Source organism: Lissotriton helveticus, chromosome 2_2, assembly GCF_964261635.1.
Source record: "Lissotriton helveticus chromosome 2_2, aLisHel1.1, whole genome shotgun sequence".
NCBI lineage: Eukaryota > Metazoa > Chordata > Amphibia > Caudata > Salamandridae > Lissotriton > Lissotriton helveticus.
In genome coordinates, this window is record NC_136060.1 from 473,492,903 (window position 1) to 473,511,154 (window position 18,252).

Consider the following 18,252-nt stretch of genomic DNA (forward strand, 5'->3'; position numbering starts at 1 on the left):
CGTTATCTTTACGGGCAAGAGGCTACATGGATCGAGCCTCATGTAGGAGTGCTAGGGGACCCTGTAAGTAAATGAGGATGCCATGAAGTTCTTGATATAGGCGGTAGACTGTCTACAGGGAATTCATACTGTTGGTCGGGGGAGAATGGATCATTACTCACGTTTGTCACTGCTAGCTTAGCTTTCAAACCTGGTACGTGGAGCTTATCCGGTAACACAGCGGTTCCGGGAGTTCGATGTATACGGAAGTCGGCAGACCCACGTGATCAGGAGTGCGGGTCACGTGGTTGAAAGAGACTAGAATGCTGACTGGGAGCAGAGTGGCGGCTGCTCAGGAGTGTACAGCACGTGCGTAGAGCGCTGCTACTTTATTGAAAATTATGATGCACAAAAAAGGGGTGTGCGGGCATTGTTACAGAATATTAAACGTATGCCTGGTAGTTTTTTGAGACAATAAAGATGGTGCATCAGAACTAATTATGTGAGGAAGATGGTATATCATCATGATCGCCAGTGCAGGCCACCAGGTAGCAGGAAACTGGTATGCTAACTAGGTGTGGCATGAAGTAGAGGTCTGCTACTTAATAAAATGATAAATGTGATGCCCAAAACGTGCTGGGGCATGTGGTCTGAGTAATTCATACACGCCTGGTTATATTAGGCAAATGGGTGTACGCTTTTATAATGGGGTTATGAATGTAACGCAAAAGTAAAGCGTTTAAGTATCAGTGACAAAATTAGTATTGTATGGTATGAATGCCTTTAAACACTTGTATTAAATTACGCGTAGACTAATTAGCATGCAAACTATATAGCTCTACACCAGGATAAATAAGCATCCTGCTGCTAAGTGGATGAGGAAGCAGCACAAATGTGCAGTACTACTACTGTACTGGGCCCCCTATACGGTAAGCATAGCAATGAGTAATGGTGTGCCACGTTTTTTTTTTTTTTACATACCGACAAGACTGGTGAACTTGTGTGTCAACATTTGGAATGAAGGGGAGTATATGAACTGGTCTTAGTGGTAGGTCAGTGTCCAGGATTCATGGTCTTAGTATCGAGTTCCAGGGCACATTATCATTGAGGCCAGTAACGTGGGTCCGAAGTCTATACACCCAACGCTGTTCCTTCTCCAAAAGCGCATTCTGCAGGTTGTGTCTGTTACTCTCTAGTTGTTCAATGACTACCCATGTCATGTCGTTCGTGGTGTGTCCTGTAGTCAGGAAATAGTGAGTTAGTTTAGTAGTGTGGCGCTTGCACCGGATATTGCTTCTGTGCTCACAGATTCTGGTTTTGACTTTCCTGGAAGTCATACCGATGTATCTTAAGCTGCACGGGCATGTGATCATATAAACAACGTTAGCTGAATTACAGTTCGTATGTTTACGGATTTGCCATGTTTTGTCTGGTTGGAGGTTCAGATTTTTTGTAGTCTTAGTCAAATGACACACGCTGCAATTACCACAGGCGAAATATCCGGTGATATTAGGCAAGCCCCAGGAGTTTAGAACTTATTGATCTCTGTTGAGAATTTGTCTTGGGCGTGTGGATACCAGGCTATCTCGTAGATTTTGAGATCTTTTATAGGAAAATAACGCTTTTTCCCACTGTAATTTACCCGAAGTCGGTATACTCCAATTGCTCTGGATGATTTTGGCAACTTTGGTAGAGATGGAGTTATATGTTAAGGAAGTCAGTGGAATGGTAGTTTCAGGTTTTACTGTGGGTTCAAGTAAAGCATCCCTGTTTTGGTTCCTAGCCCGTTTTTGTGCCTTCTGGACAATCCTTGTGGGGTAGCCTCTCGCCGTAAGTTTCTATGTGAGGGCGTCTGATTGTGTTTTGTAGTCTCTGATCTCACTACAATTTCGCCTCAGTCTTAAGTACTGTCCATACGGAAGAATCTCACGTAGAGGTCTAGGATGAAAACTCTCTTACCTGAGAAGGGAATTTCTTGCCGTGGGTTTAAAGTGTGTTTTCGTTGTTAGGGTGCCGTCTTGTGCTTGTATATCCAGGTCGAGGAACGTGATACTTTCCCTGCTCACGCAGTGTGTGAACCTGAGATTGGGATCCAGTGTATTGATCCAGATCAAGAATTCCATTAGTTTTTGTTCTGTTCCTTGCCAAATGAACAGGACATCGTCGATGTATCTCTTATAAAATACTAGTTCATCATGGAAGGGGGATGCTGTGTTGAGAACATATTGGGATTCAAAATTAGACACATATAGCCCTGCCACGCTCGGCGCGAATGTGCTGCCCATAGATGTTCCATACTGTTGAAGGTACAGTGTGCCTTAATATTCGAAAAAATTGTCTTTTAGGGCTAGTTCTGCACATTGTAAGACAAAGCTCCTAGGTGTTCTAAAGGGCCAGTCTGCTTGTTCCAGGGCGATCTGGAGGACATCCAAAGTGTCATCTTGAGGCAGGCTGGTATATAGGCTTTCAATGTCCATACTGGCCAGAATGGATGTAGTTGGATCAAAAGGAATATCTTTTATTTGAGCCAGTAGGTCCTTGGTGTCTTTTAGGTAAGCGGGTGTCGCTTGTACCAATGGCTGTAAGAAAAAATCGCAGAAACGTGTTAATGGTTCGAGTAGTGATTCAATACTGGAAACCATTGGACGGCCAGGTGGAGGGTTTTTGTTCTTATGAATTTTAGGTATTGTGTAGAAGTATGGGATCCGTTTTTCTCCAGAGGTAAGGAATAGGGCTTCTTGTCGGCTGATGTCACCATTTGCTTCAACTTCCAAGACCAAGGTGTCAATTTTCTTTTTCAGCACGTTTGTGAGGTCTTCATTCAGCTGTTTATAATTTTTATCATCATCCAAGAGTCGTAAGCACTCGCGGTGGTATGCTTCTTTGTTCTGTAGCACTATGCCCCCTCCCTTGTCCGCCGGTTTTATGACTATGGTGTCATTCTTTTTTAGGCTAGTTATGGCCGCATACTGGTTGGCACTAGTGTTGCGGAACACTGGTCGTTCAGATAAGTCTTCAATGGCATTGTAAGTAGCTTGCTCGAATGTGAGAGGTTCAACAGGTGTTGTGTGAGGCGGGGGTATGAAGGTGGATTTTGGTTTGAGGTTTGTGTCCCCCTTATCCAGTATTTGTGTCATAGGTTGCTTCTGATTTTCAAAAAATGCTTTCAGCCTGAGTTTGCGAAAGAAATCAGAAAGTTCACAATGTAACTTGAAATTGTCCAATCTGGACGTAGGTGAAAAGCCCAGACCTTTATTTAATAGATCTTCTTCTTTGTGAGTGAGTGTGTGATCAGATAAGTTGGTCACTAATGTTTGGATGTGCTCGGGCCTGGTTGTTTGCTCCATGTGTTGGCACTCAGGTTCTCGTCTTCTTCCCAATGTACTTGGCTCCTTCCTCGTCTTCTGCCTCATCCTCTTCGGCCCGGATCTAAAAAAGGAAACACCAATTGACCAGGCACCAGGGTAATATCCCTGACCTATACCTGCTTGAGGTCTTGTCCTCGTTGTTCTAACATATACTTTTGGGGAAAAGGACAAGCTCCTTTTTCTATTCCTCTCTCTCTTGTTGTTACTGAGTATTTTGTTGTTTAGACATCATATGAAATCTTGTTACGCATTTTTGCGACAATTTTGACCGGTTTCTTAACAGCATTATGAGACAAACAGGGTGATTTGATATGCACTGTCACTTTATTGTAGTATATTTAGCACTGTCACTTTAAATGTTTTAATCATGTGGTTTCAGCAGCACAAAAAGTAAAGAAAAACAGCAAAAATATTTAAACTAACTTACCAGAAGCGTGTCATGTGATCAAGTCCCCTGTGAGGGACGAAACGCGTAATGGCTGTTGCAGCGCCAGCTATGGAATCTAAATAAAGTTTAGCTGACGAAGCCACGGTGGTCTGTGCTCTTTGCCTGCCGAGGTAACGGGCTATTTGCGAAGAGTTTTCCTGTATGTGTATGTGTATGTGTATGTGTGTGTGTGTGTGTGTGTGTGTGTGTGTGTGTGTGTGTGTGTGTATATATATATATATATATATATATATGTGTTCGAGGCATATGAGCTGCAGATTGTACACTTAGCATTAGATCGCCACCTGGTGTTGGGCTCGGATGATTGCATGTTGTTGTCGTCTTGGAAGAAGTCTTTGTAGTCTAATGCTAAGTGTACAACTCTGCAGCTCCACATGACAAGAACAGATGCATACTGGTAAGTAGCATTTTACATATATATATATATATATATATATATATATATATATATGTATTAATATATATGTATGTATTAATATATATGTTATTTTTCTAAAATTGTTATAGAGTTTCTTGATTGTCTCATTTATTGACTGTGTGTCCTACAAATTCTTAACACTACCCTCTGATAAGCCTAAACTGCTCGCCCACACTACCACAAAAGACAGCATTTGGGATTATTAATTTAATTGCTGTAAGCAATATGGGTAATCTAGACTTTCTTTATAGTGTACCTCTTTTTTGGTACACTACATAAAAAGCCAGCTTCCTACAATTGGCTAGTAATGTCAATTACTGCTAGTATTGATCACTTTAAATAGTATCTATTTAGGGGTTTTAGAATTTGTTGCATGTAGATCTGAGTTCACAATTAGATGTGTTAATTGGGCTACCGGTGAGCAAGATGACAAATTAAACAGTTGAAGCTGATGCAATCATTGTGATACCATGCATGGGTTATTGTACTCTGTAATAACACATTAGAAGTAAGCAAATGCAACCTAATCTTTGCAAAGTTTGTTGTATCTAGGATCTTTTTTTATTAAACATCCATAAGTTTTCTGTGTACTTCCTTTTTGCCCTCTTAAAAAGTAGCCAGCTTGCTCCTTTGCCTTGTGGTTTCCCGAAGCCTTCATCATATCCATTAATGTTATCAGCAACTGGAACCTAATTGTGTTTATGAGAAATTGACATTATACCTATTTTTTTTTTTTTTCTGAACAGCATGCAAGTGCAACGGTCATGCATCCATCTGCAACACTAATACTGGAAAGTGTTTCTGTACCACAAAAGGAATTAAAGGAGATGAGTGTCAACTGTGAGTTCCCTGTTTTTATGGTTACATTATTCATGAGGTCTTCAGTATTTGTGTATTTCTTTAATTGCCTCTCGTTTTTTTAATGTGCAACTTCTTAGGTCTTTAATGCCTCATTTTTAGTTGGACACTGACACATTACAGTTAACAATATGTAATCATGCATTATGAGGACCTCAAGCTGGATTTCCTTTTATTTGAAAAACGTAGCTGTGACCATGTGTGTGAGAGGTGCACTTGCCAATTTATTTCCTTTGTCATAGTGCATGTAATATGGCAGGGTAGGATGCAATACTCCAAAAGAGGATTAGAAGTATGTTCCATAAAGGAAATAAGAGGAACAATATGGCACTTTCATCATTACTTATAAAAATAATTACATTTAACTTCTATTATGTTTAGTTTCAAGTCAGTGTATCAGGAAATTGAGCACAGCTTTCCCCTATCTGAAAGTCACAATCCCGTTCCACAGTGTACACTTGAAATATCATCAGTTTTCTCTGCATAGTATTGGTATATTCAGGGTCCATTTACCAAGTGACATTACATTTTCCTCAAAAAGAACACTCTCCCTATATTGAGCATCAGACTAGCTTATCCCACATCATTTTAGTGTCCCACAAAATCTTCATATCTCCACCCTCCATCGGACCAGGTTGATAGCAGTCGTATCATAATAATCAGATGTGGTTACCAACATAACACTACCTTTAAAGAATGGGCCATTGCTGTCAGCACTCTTCTGCGCTCTGATTTCATGATAAGATACGAGCAGCTAAAAGCCATTGTAAGAAACTGGAAAGAGCCTGGTGCTCAAATTACTCGGTGGGACAGAGAGCTGATTATAAGTAGGCTTTAGGGGGTAAAAGAAGCAGTTTAAAATAGATAAAGGTAACTATTTTTCAAATGAAAATTCATCAGCTAATTAAGCCTACCCAAACCATTTTCTCACTCATCTGCAATCTGTTTAATCCTTCCTGTGCTACTCAATCACTCAGTGAAGATTTGGCACCCTGTTATGAAAATAAGGTCAAAGCTACTCTGACAACCCGCGCAACTGACTCGCATGTCCTGACAGTCTCCCCACCCTCCACGTCTGAGACCGGTCTGGCTTCTTTTTGCAGGCTCTTCCTCAATGCTGTTAGATGACCTTGGTCATCTACTGGAAGCAAATTCCTTGGCACTGCTAATTCTATTATCTATGCATCAACGGTGGACTGGGGAAGCTGCTATCTGACTATCTTGCTGGCCATTTAATGGCTATATGTAATCAATCTCTGGAGACGACCACTGTCACTCCAGAATTTAAAAAGGCATTAGTGCTTCCTCTTTTAACCCCTTCCACGCTGATGACGAGCTGGGCTCGTCATGAGGTAGCCTCCTGCTACGCCCAGCTCGTCACGTAAAATGCGGTTTCGCAAAACTCCGCGTACGAGCGGAATTCCGCCCGCACGCATGCGGTTAAAGAAGCCTTCGCAGACCTGTCAGTGGCCAGTCATTTTATACCCATCTCTCTAGCAAAATCCTGGAGAATTATGTAATCAAAAGTCTCCCCATGTTCCTGTAGGAAAACACCTTTTCAGACTAGGATCAGTTTGTGTGCCATCCCCTCAAAGAACGGGAGGGAGCCTGGTTACTGCAGTGGAAGATCTGCCCATGGTATCGGATGAGGGTCATCGGGTAGTTTAGTAATACTTGACCTCACCACCGCATTTGTTGCTGTCAACCAGGTCACCAGGCCATCCAGATAACCAGGTTGGCTTAGTTAAGGGTTAAGGGAAGAGCTTTGTATTGACTGGTCATGTTTCTAGAAGGCAAATTGCAAGCAATTCATTTATCTTCCTCTTGATCCGCCTTTCAGAGCAGTTATACAGGGAGTTCCTCGGGGCTCTTCCCTTAGCCCAAAACTCTTTAATGTGTAGCTAAGACTATTTGCTAAGTTAATTAGATTTCATGGCATAAGATCTGTGAATTGTGCTGATGACGATGCACAATTACCCTCAACTGTACCTCACAACAAGTCTCTGTAACAGCTTGCCAGCCTCACTTTGCTCCATTGGCAACCTCTTTAGTTTTAGGAAAGCCTTGAAGACCTGGCTCTACAATCTCTAGGTCTTTGTACATGTTCAGATTGCTGCCTGTATAGGTAACAGGCAGCACCTTCTAAGTAAATTGATAATAATAATTAATATAAGGCACTGATAGCTAACTTACTGGAAACACTATTTGTTTCCCTCTCCCACAGCTTCCTTGCACCCAGGAAAGAAAACCGTAGAATAAGAAAATAAATACTCCTTTTCACCTTCTGCTAGCATTAAGGTATTATACAGTACACGATAAGTCATAAGGAAGGAATTTTAAACTACACCCTTGTTAGACCTGGCATCCTTGGCGTGGTTCCCCTGACTTTTTGCCTCTATATCCTGTATGCTTTTATGCTTTGGGCACTTTGCCACTGCTGATCAGTGCCAAAGTGCAAGTGCTCCCTGGTTAAATTATTACTGTGATTGGTCATCCATTATTGGCATATTTGTTTTACCTGTAAAGTCCCTAGTAAAGGGCACTGAGTGTTCCAGGGCTGGTAATTCAAATGCTACTAGTGGGCCTGCAGCACTGATTGTGCCACCTACCTGAGTAGCCCTAAAATGGTGTCTCAGGCCTGTCACCACAGTGCCTGTGCGCAGACTGTGAACTGCCATGTTGTCCTGGCATGTGTACACTATGACCAGGCCTGACCCTTCCCTTTTCTTACACATTGGACACCCCTATGGTAGGCCCAAGGTACCCCCTGGACAGGGTGCAGTGTATATGAAAGGTAGGACATGTACTAGTGTCGGTAACATGTCCTGATAGTGAAATACTGCCAAATTCGTTTTTCACTATTGAAAGGCTATCTTGCCCATAGGCTAACATGGGGAATGCTGTGCATCATATTTACTTGCATATCTTCCCTTAGCGGCAAGATAGACATATGGGGCCCAATTCACAGAACTAACTTAGGACAAAATCCTAAACTTACTACCATTTTGGTATTCACAGAAAGCACTTACTCATGTTGGTATTCATAGGACGCACTTACTCATTTCGGTATTCACAGAAGTTAGGAGTCCTAACTTTAGGACTCATAAATGCCTTCTGTGTATACCGAAAGTCTTAAAGTTAGGATTTTTCCCAGTTTAGGAGTATTAAAGTTAGGACTCCTAACTCTCCCCCTGCTTGATAACCAAGAACTTTGCTGTGTCCTGAGAGTCTCCAAGGGCCAGAGGAGAGCTGGCCTCCTGTTTGCGACTCAGGGATATAAAAGTTTGCCAAGGACTGCTGTAATCTGCCTTACATCGTGTTCTGCTGTTTTCTGTAGGGTCCTGGGGCTAATTGCGTGTCCCCAGAACGTATACCTGCTGCCCCGCCTGTGAACACGCTTGGCTGTTCTCCACCATTACTGAGAGCGCCGCGTCCATCACCGCCACTGACCCGTAAGCAGAACAAAGAAGCGAGGACCGGTGTCTCTTTCCCACCGGCCCCGATTGATGAAGAATATTGCTCCCTTTAACTAAAAATCACCACCGCACCTCGAGCTGTACGCCTAAGGCCGGGTTCGCCGAAGAGAAGAGCCGCCAAAGTCCCTTGGCGGCATTGCCGCGCTGGTACTGGTTCCCACTCCGTAGCGTCACTGCCAAGGCTGCACTGGGATTGGTTCCCAGTGACCCGCAAGCTTGATCTTGCGGCACTGCACTGAGAACGAAGAAAGGGAACATCCTCTAACAACCGAGGGGCTCGACTGAGGAGCGTTGTGCAGGAACGGGAGGAGGCGCGGGGCGTCTCCTAACGAGGCTTCCTCGCTCCTCTTGACAAGACGGCCTCGGCAGCCGGGAGAGCTACGCACGGAGGAAGCTGCCTCTGCAAGATACCACGTGGACTGCTGAGCCCTTTTCCCTCCGTCGTAACAAAGCTAACTCACGCATTGGTGACACATGTGTGATCTGAGTCTTGAACTGGCAGCATCAGCGCGCACTCGCGCATTTGTGACACCGGGGGAGTTGGTGATTTCCGCATTGTGTACCCCTGAGTCAACCAGCACCTCGCGCAGAGAAGGCGGCATTACTGTGTTGCAGAGCACCAGTTTCATTATCCTGATGGGAATTGGGCTGATAGCAGAGAGTGCTACAGAAGTGAACCTTTAACAGAAACCTACCAGTTTGCTTTACTAAGGAAACCTATTAAAAGAACATTACCAAAGTTAGCGTTTTTCAAGGGACCATTTCTAATGAAGGAGTAATATATGTAAGTGTATTTTTGGGCGTTTTTGATCTGACCTAAACTATATAAAGGTAATTTTATTTTTATAACTATCTGTGTGGTGTCCCTTTGTGGTGTTTTACAGTGTCATTGTGGGTGTTGGCGCAAATACTTTACACATTGCCTTGGGGATAAGCCTGTCTGCTCGTGCCAAGTTACTAAGGGGGTGAGCAGGGTTTATCAACAGTGTGTACCCCCTTATCCTGATTAGAAGTAAGGGTCCCTACTTGGACAAAGGTACTTACCTCTGCCAACTAGAGACCCCCAGATCTAACATTGGTGGTCAGTGGTGAGGATTTGAACTTGTGTTTGCACTTCACCCACAGTGATTGGTGAACATCACTAGTTTAGCGCAGATCACTACGCAACCACAGACCGAACTTTTTGGTTCTTGGTTCTATTTTTGCGTAACGCCCAGGAAGCGTCATCTCTCAGAAGGGGAGTGCAGCAAATGAGAAGGCAGAATTGGAATTTCATATTGAGGATCTATATTCTTACAAAAAGGATGAGCTCAGACAATTTTGCAAAGATTTTGATTGCGCCATGAGAAGCAGCTCCAGGAAGGAGGAGCTGCAGGAAGCCTTGAAGGCCTGGTGGGAGGCCAAAGAGGCGGAAGAGGCAGATGCTGAGAATGGAGGGGAGAAAGTTAGGAAGGATGGATTTAGGTCACATGATCTGCCAGTGGGCGGACCGGCCTTAAGGGCTGGCAGCAACCATTCCAGTGGGGGACTCTCTCTAGAGGAGTTACAGGAGAATCAGAGAACATGAGTTGGAAGTGTTGAAGCTCAAGAATCAAATGGAAGAGCGGAGATTGCTTTTGGCTCATGAAGTGAGCATGAGGGAGCTGGACCTAAAGGCCAAACAATTGGAGTCCAGCTCAGATGGTGGCAGCGAATGGCCAGTGCAAGGGGGTAAAGTACTCATACCCAAAGATAAAGTGCAGAATTTCAAGAAGGGAGAGGATATTTATGCACGGTTTGAATCATATGAGGTTGGTTTTAGAATGCACGAGGTGCCTGAAAAGAACTGTTGGGGCGGGCCTGTGGAAACATTTTGAGTCAGCAGGGACAGCGGTGTTAACACTATTAGAAAAGGAGGGTGCCCTGACGTATGCCAAAATGAAGGAGGCCTTATGCCTCAAGTAAGGGCTCACCCCAGACCAGTCTAGAGTGGCGTTCAGGAATTAAAAAAAGAATGATTGACACTTGGGTTGAATGTGTGAGAAGTTACACCCGCACACTGGAAACTTGCATGAAGGGCAGCGAAGTTACTGATTATGAGGGGTTGTGCCATCTAATTAGTTGGGAGCACTTGAGCAGTCTACGTGTTCCAGAACTGCTCCAGCATCTTTTAGACAGCAAGTTGACTGACCCAGTGAGCTTGCCATGGAGGCGGACCGTTTCCCTCTCCCATGGCTTACTTGCACCCAGAAAAGAAAACCGTAGAATAAGAAAATAAATACTCCTTTTCACCTTCTACTAGCATTAAGTTATTTATACAATACACGATGAGTCCTAAGAAAGGAATTTTAAACTACACCCTTATTATACCATAACCTCATCAGACGTTTTCATCAACGGACTGTACATCGTATGTATATATGTTCTACCCTGTTGGTCAGTGTCGCCACCTTTACGTTCATATTTGTTACTTCTTGATCCATCACAAAGCAGGCTAAGACATCTGCCTTTGGCAGAAACTCTAGGCTGTTCAAATGTTGGTGCTAATTGAGAGAAGATCTGTTAAACTATGTTTTTCCTAAATCCAGTGTGTACTCAAAGTATGGCCCAGAGGCTGTATGCGGCCCTCCTGACCTTCACTTGCGGCCTCAAGCTGAATAACTGCACTAGTCTGCTGTTGACTTAAAAAAGCAGTAACATTTGAAAATAAGTTAAATAAACGGGAAAGCATTCATTGACAGGCTAATTGAAGTAAATGAAACAATTAGTGTATAAATATTTATGCCTCCTCACACCCTGACAACAGTGACAATAGTGAACTAAGAGGCAAGTCAGTTGCCACATGAAAACCTCTCGGAAGTCAGGGTTGTTATTATACATGGCTATTATTGTTTATTAGGAAAGAGGTATGGTGCAGCGGCCTGGGCGGCTGATTCCGGGAACACGGGGGCTCACGGTTCGATCGCCGGCAGCAGGTTAGCCCAGTACCTTGTGACTCTGGGCAATACCTCCCTTAATCTTCCCGACGGCCCCCAGGACCGGGACACCTCTCCGTAGGTAGCTGTGCGCTTTACAAATGCTGATATTTTATATTTCATTTTATATTAACTCAATCACAAGAGATCTGTACAGCATATATCCTGAACTCATGTATTTCAAGGTGCTCTTATTTGCCATAATGAAGAAAAAGATAAAGTGAAATGAGGCAGTTACCTACGATCAAACAGTTTGATCGTGGAGAAGCCGGGATTGAGTGTCCTTAGATTTTGTGGTTACTTCCTTTTTACACTTGCGCCTCCCAAGGTAGCGATAGCAAGCAGAAAGGCAAAAGGCATACCCCCAAGGTGCGGTAGAGGGATAGCAGCTCAGAAATAGAATAACACAGTATTGTCAAATCTATGACTCTACTGGAGACTGGGGACTTAATTTAGAGGGCAGTAAGGAAAGAAACCCTTAAAATAATTCCATGATTCACTGACACATAACAACATGATGTGTATTTGTAAATTGCACGTTTACCCAAGGGTATCTGGGCAATGAATAGCAGATGTTTGTTACCCAATTCAATGATGCTCGTTTTATCGGCCTCAGAAGGATGAAAGGCTGAGTTGACCCACTGGGGTTTGAACCTGTGACCATGAGGTCGAACACAGGCCCCTACAGTGGACGTATTAGTCCACTAAGCCAGCGGACTACACCATGTATGTGATTCGCTTCCATTACGGCCACTTTAACCCTCCACAAAGCTCCACTCACCGTGCTGCCATTAATGTGGCCTTCTGCACACCACAGACTGTGATTTGTGGCCCCTGTGGAAATGTTTTGTGAGTACCCATGTTCTAAATCATAAGACGTGTGATACCCTCCTGCAAACCATTATTGCCCAAAAGACCGAGAAGTACCGCAAATAATCTTAGTGGTTCCGTGTCTATACTAATGATCTCCTTGAATATTGATACTTGGAATAGATGTAATTTCCCACACATTATTCAAAATACATCACGTCCAATCCCCATATGGTTATGTTGCAAGAAATTTAGATTTTAACAACATGAATAGTTTCCGTATTATTAATGCTGTATATCATTCCACCATCTAGTCTATCTTTCTTTTTTAATATTTTTTTTGAGTGTCGACCCGAAAGTGATCAGCCATCCATGTATAACGTCAGACATACACCCACAATGCCCCACTGCGTGGTCACCATCTTTTGTTTCTTTTTTCCGTCCTTGGGTTGTGATGCACAATCAAGAGCTCCATGTTTAAGATCACCAAAGACATTAGGGCGCCATTGAAAGAGAGCAAGGAAAATGCTGAAAAACAACCTCAAAACCTGATTTTAAAAACTGATTTTCCAAGTGGGCTTCAACCACATTTGTCTAAGAATATGCAATTAGAGGGTAGGACTGTTAGAGTGACAATGCCCCCTTTAGGCTGTGACCAAATTGTCTATTTAGGGACTACAAGTTTGACGGATGAATGTTGTGGGTGGAATTCCGTCCTAGGACTGTGAAAGCAAGGGAGAAACAGAGGTGGCCACACTCTGCAATGATGCAAAGACCAAACAGCCCTTCCCTAAGAACTTGCGCCTGTTGAGTGACAAAGAATTATTCAAGGAGGCTGATGTAGTGCAGGTGTAGGAGTCTGACTTCAAAGAGCCCACTGGCTCAGACCAGGGCAGTGAGGCAGGAAATTTCAGACACCTCTGTTAGGGAGGGGGGGGGAGTGTAACGCAATAGATGTCTTCTAGTTCAAAGTGGGCACCAGGTATAAAAGTAGGGCTCTCAGACACACTCCTCAGATCATGTCCAGGATCAGCCCGGAGTGCGTTGAAGTAAGGTTAGCACTATAATGAGATTCCATGCTGTAATCAACCCAAAATTTCTTCCAAAAGTAGTTTCAGCTTTCCACATCAATCAGTTGATTTCCCTCCTATAGTTCTACAATCCGATTCAGTTGCGGAAAGAGCTCTTCGTACCCTGGATGTCAACAGCGCTCTTATGATACTGATATAACTAAACAGTTTCTAAAACTAAACAACTTTGTTGCTTTTTCACCCCCTCACATAGAAAAGCCCATAGCTAAAACAGGCAATTCTCACTTGATAATTAAATGCATTCAGACATGAACTCCAAAGCAAAAAGAACTTTGCCTACACCACCTAGAGCGCACACTACCTGTAAAATAGGAGCTCCCATGGCCTTTCTAGGCAATATCCTAATAGCTGATATTTGTAAAGCAGCTACATGGTCTACACAACACACTTTGACTAAACATTATTGTGTGGATGTTTTATCATGCCAACAAGCCAAAGTAGGGCATGCAGTGATACGTACTGTCTTTGAAACAACTGCAACACCCACAGGATACCCACCTCTTTTATGGAGGCACTGCTTTACAGTCTATGCAGAGCATGTGAATCTACAGTCACACATGCCATCGAACAAATGTTGTTACCCTGTAGGCATCTGTTCGTGGCATGTAATGCTGTAGATTCACATGTGCCCACCCTCCTCCCCGTACACCTATGGCCGTTGCAGTACCTATACACTAGTTCATTTGCATGGACATCTCTTTACTGATAGTTACTGCACTCCATTCTCACTCACCTTTGGGAAATCTAACAATGGAGCCCATGTCCATGCACTCTATTACCAAGAGATGGAGTGACTTTGTCTTGTGACTCGAAAGGCTTCTTTGAAGAAAAACAACTTGCACACAGCCAGACCCAACACTAGATGGTGCAAGTATGCAGAACATGTATATCTAATGCAGTATATGCCACAAACATTTGCTTAACCCCTTGCATGCTGATGACGGCCCCCATCCGCCATGCACTAGGGTGCTCATGTGCTGATGACGGCTGGGGGCCGTCATAAACCCATCCACTCGCGATTTTGCAGCACAGGGGGAAAATCGCTGCAGAATGGAAGGGGTTAATAGGGTAAGTTAAATAATCCTTCTATGGCCACTGTACTACAACTCGAATGTAGAAAGTAATTCATAAACTCATTATTTATGAGGAGAGTCTGTGCTAGACCAGAAATAAGCTTACATACATTAGTCACAAGAATGTTATCAATTGTCACACATACGAATAGAACTTTAAATATTGAGCATTTCTTGTGTTTTTTTCTTTTTTTTTTTTTTTTGCAGGTGTGAAATTGAAAATCGTTACCAAGGGAATCCTCTGAAAGGAACATGTTACTGTAAGTAAGATTGCAATAATAGCTATCAGCAAATGGTAACTTGTATGCCGGGGTCTCTTTGCTTTTAATGCCTTAATAAATAATTCTTTGTTTCAGGTGTGAATTGCTTGTTAATAATGTGGTGCAAACTGTAGAAATGTGAAAGTAGTTGTGTTGAAATTTGAGGTTGCCTACTCCAACCTAAAATAGTTATATTAATTGTCTTCTTTTACTTATGGGTTGACCCATTTTTCAGCAAGATGCAAAGCTTATTTTCTAGCTTTGGATGGACTTGTGAGTGCCCAAGGAAGAGGTGCTTCTGAAAAAAAGTTCCCTAAATGTGGTTACTCTGTCAGTATGGCCGTAGTTGGATTATTAAAGGTGAACACCCATTTAACAAAATAAAACCCTTCCTCCACCAACCTTTGCAAGCTTTAAGTAATCATTTTTTGTAGTGTTTGAGGGGTTGCAGGTGAAATAAGTTTGAAATGATGTTCAGCCTAGAGCTTAAATTTGGTCTGATTGACAGGTTTTCCTCTTCCACCTTCATTACAAGCAAGGATTCGGGCTCCCCAAGACTGCCTTATGAATATGAAATGGTACATGCATTAATAGCCCTAAATACACAACAGATTGGTTCATTTGAAAACTAAAAACAAATCTAATTGTCAGCCACTTGAGTCCCATTTCTGTCTGGTTATCATTTGAAAGCTGTGAGTTTCTAGTTCTAATAAATTGTGAATGTGCACTTTAAAGGTTCCATAACCATTTAACTGTTGAGCAATTGCCAAGGCAGTTACCAGCATGACAGGTGTTGAAAGTATAAATACTTTAACTATTGTCATGATCCATGGAAAATCTGTTTAAGAAATTTCCCTTTTCTTCCCTTTATCTTTTGGTCTTATGCATCTTGTTTTTTTTGGATTTCTTTTGTGTGTTTTTTTCCACAAACTTTATTGGGATTTTGTATTCAATACAGAGCGTAGGTTACTACATCAAAGCATATCATATATGACCGTACATTATTTTATCCTTTATGTATATCACATACGATGTCCAGATGCAGGTCAGTGATAGGCCTACTAGCATTATAGAGTGTGATATTTTGTGCTTTGCAGTTTGACAATGTTATCTGCGTTATAAACCAATTAACTTGGTAAACTTTGAGCACCCTCACCCCCAACTGACTGCATTCAAATCATTTAGTTCAGAAATGCGAGTAAGTCTTGCTGTAACATCTGTTCCTTCTAACATTCATTGTACATAATCATTCGTATTATTGTATATTAAAGTACGCTGGGCATTCCTGTTGCGTGCATCTGTCTATAGTACACCATTCTATTATTTCTGTCTGTAAAACATTAAGCAAGGCCTCACAGGTGTTTACAGATACCCAAGCTGGATAGGGGATACAGGGTGCTTATCAGGCTTTAAAGGACTCCAGTAGGAAATTCCAATGACTATCTGTCTTTTTCGCAACCCTCTAAATTCCTCTCAGCTGAGCACTCCATTTTCCACCGTACCCCATTCTATCGTATCGTCCCTCCAGGTTTATATCAGTATGGGATGCCAATTTCCATCATCAAGTTATCACCAATTTTACTAGGAGGAGCGCAAGTCTGCAAACCTTGCTTGTACTTTATAGCTCTTTGGGAGTGGGTATAACCCCAGCAGACCGCTTTCGGCTGCACAGCAGTTAGTCCCTCCTGTTATTTCCTCCAGTTTTGTGCTGATCTGCGCCCAATAGGAGGAAAGGGTTGGACAGGCCAACACCATCTGTCACAGTCCTGCATCATGTTCAGGGCATCCAGAACATGCTGCAGAGATGTTCGGAAACATAGCGTGAAGTCTGTAGGGTGTGAGGTAGGCTCGATGTACAATTGTATATTGTACTAGCAGCCCGTCCCGACGTTGTCCGGGTATGAATTGCTGCCGGCCAGTAGTATATTGTTTTGTAGGATTTCGTTTTGATAGCATTTCTTATCTGTGACAGGCCTGTGAAACGCTCCGATTCACAGTGCACTGCTGATGCACTTAAGAGTGCGTGTTCAGTAGTGTGTGAGCTCGAGTTTCCCTACTTTATTTTTCCTTGCAATATTATATAGCGCAAACTCGACAACATGGCATGAGCACAATTTACATTAAATGGGAACACATTCATTTGTGGTAGGCACGGGGAGACAAAGCGATTTGCCTGGAATCACAGGATGTTGAGCTGATGCCGAGATTCGAACGTAGCTCCCCAGCGCTAAAGTTCGCAATTCTAGAACTTGTGGCGGGAGGTGTGTCTAAAAGTGTATGTCGGTGCTGGCCATCAATGAGAGAGACCTGTGCATTTTTCAAATGGGTGGTGAAAAAATATGAGTATGTTGCTGGAGATGTGGGCCACCGTGCCACCAATGTACTTACCGGGGGAGGGTAAACACCCATTACTCCGCAACTTTCTTTCAGCATACCATCACTCCGCATACTTTCATTACAAAAGTACCATGACTTCGCAATGCAATTATAACGCATGGCATTACATTTTATATGCTTTTACCACGCATACATTTACAACAAAATTCGTTGTAAATGCATGAATGGTAAAAGCATGTTTTTTTTTAATGTTTGGATAAGGTAAGTATGGGTATAGGTGTATATGTTTTGGGGTACTGAGGTATATGTTTTGGGGGGTTTGGGTATTTTAAGGGTTCAGATATAGTTTTGGGTTATGGGGTACAGAGGTAGTTTTAGGGTTTAGGGATAGGTATGAGTTTTGGGTACAGGGGTATTTTTAGGGTTCTGGGGTAGGTTTGGGTTTTGGGTTACAGGGGTATTTTTATCGTTCTGGGATAGGGTTGGGTTTTGGGTTACAGGGGTATTTTTAGGGTTCAGGGCTATGTTTGGGTTTTGGGGTACAGGGGTATTTTAGGGTTCAGGGGTAGGTTTGGGTTTTGGGGTACAGGGTTATTTTTAGGGTTCAGGGCTAGGTTTGGGTTTTGGGGTACAGGGGTATTTTTAGGGTTGAGGGGTAGGTTTGGGTTTTGGGGTACAGTTTTATTTTTAGGGTTCGGGGTAGGTTTGGGTTTTGGAGTACAGTTTTATTTTTAGGGTTCGGGGTAGGTTTGGGTTTTGAGGCACAGGGCTATTTATAGGGTTCAGGGCTAGGTTTGAGTTTTGGGGTACAGGGGTATTTTTAGGGTTTAGGGATAGGTTTGCGTTTTGGGGTACAGCGTATATTTATAGGGTTAAGATGGGTTAGTGTTTAAGGGTGTTGGGGTATTTTAAGGAGTAAGGGTGGGTTATGATTATGGGGTGCAGGGGTATTCTAAGGGAGCAGGGTGGACACCCGGAGCTGGAATGTACAGAATCTGGGAAGAAAAAATAATGAAATATTGGGCACAACGCTCGCTTTTTCTTCCGCAATCCCGCGCCCTGCACACGCCCACGCCCCCAGCACACGATATGAGACATGGCATGAAGGGCGGAACGTACCACACGCCCCCAGCGTTTGTCACACCCCCAGCACATCCCCACAGCACAACGCAGACACGCC

The 18,252-nt window shown here is 43.0% G+C and overlaps 1 protein-coding gene across 1 annotated transcript in view; it reads left to right on the forward strand.

The window, feature by feature from the left end:
• Positions 1-18,252, forward strand: part of ATRN (attractin) — an 800,866-nt gene that overhangs the window by 471,145 nt on the left and 311,469 nt on the right. The window contains exons 20-21 of the mRNA XM_078678722.1: positions 4,960-5,053; positions 14,683-14,735. Of these exons, the coding sequence (XP_078534848.1) occupies positions 4,960-5,053; positions 14,683-14,735 (147 nt within the window). The remainder of the gene's footprint in view (positions 1-4,959; positions 5,054-14,682; positions 14,736-18,252) is intronic.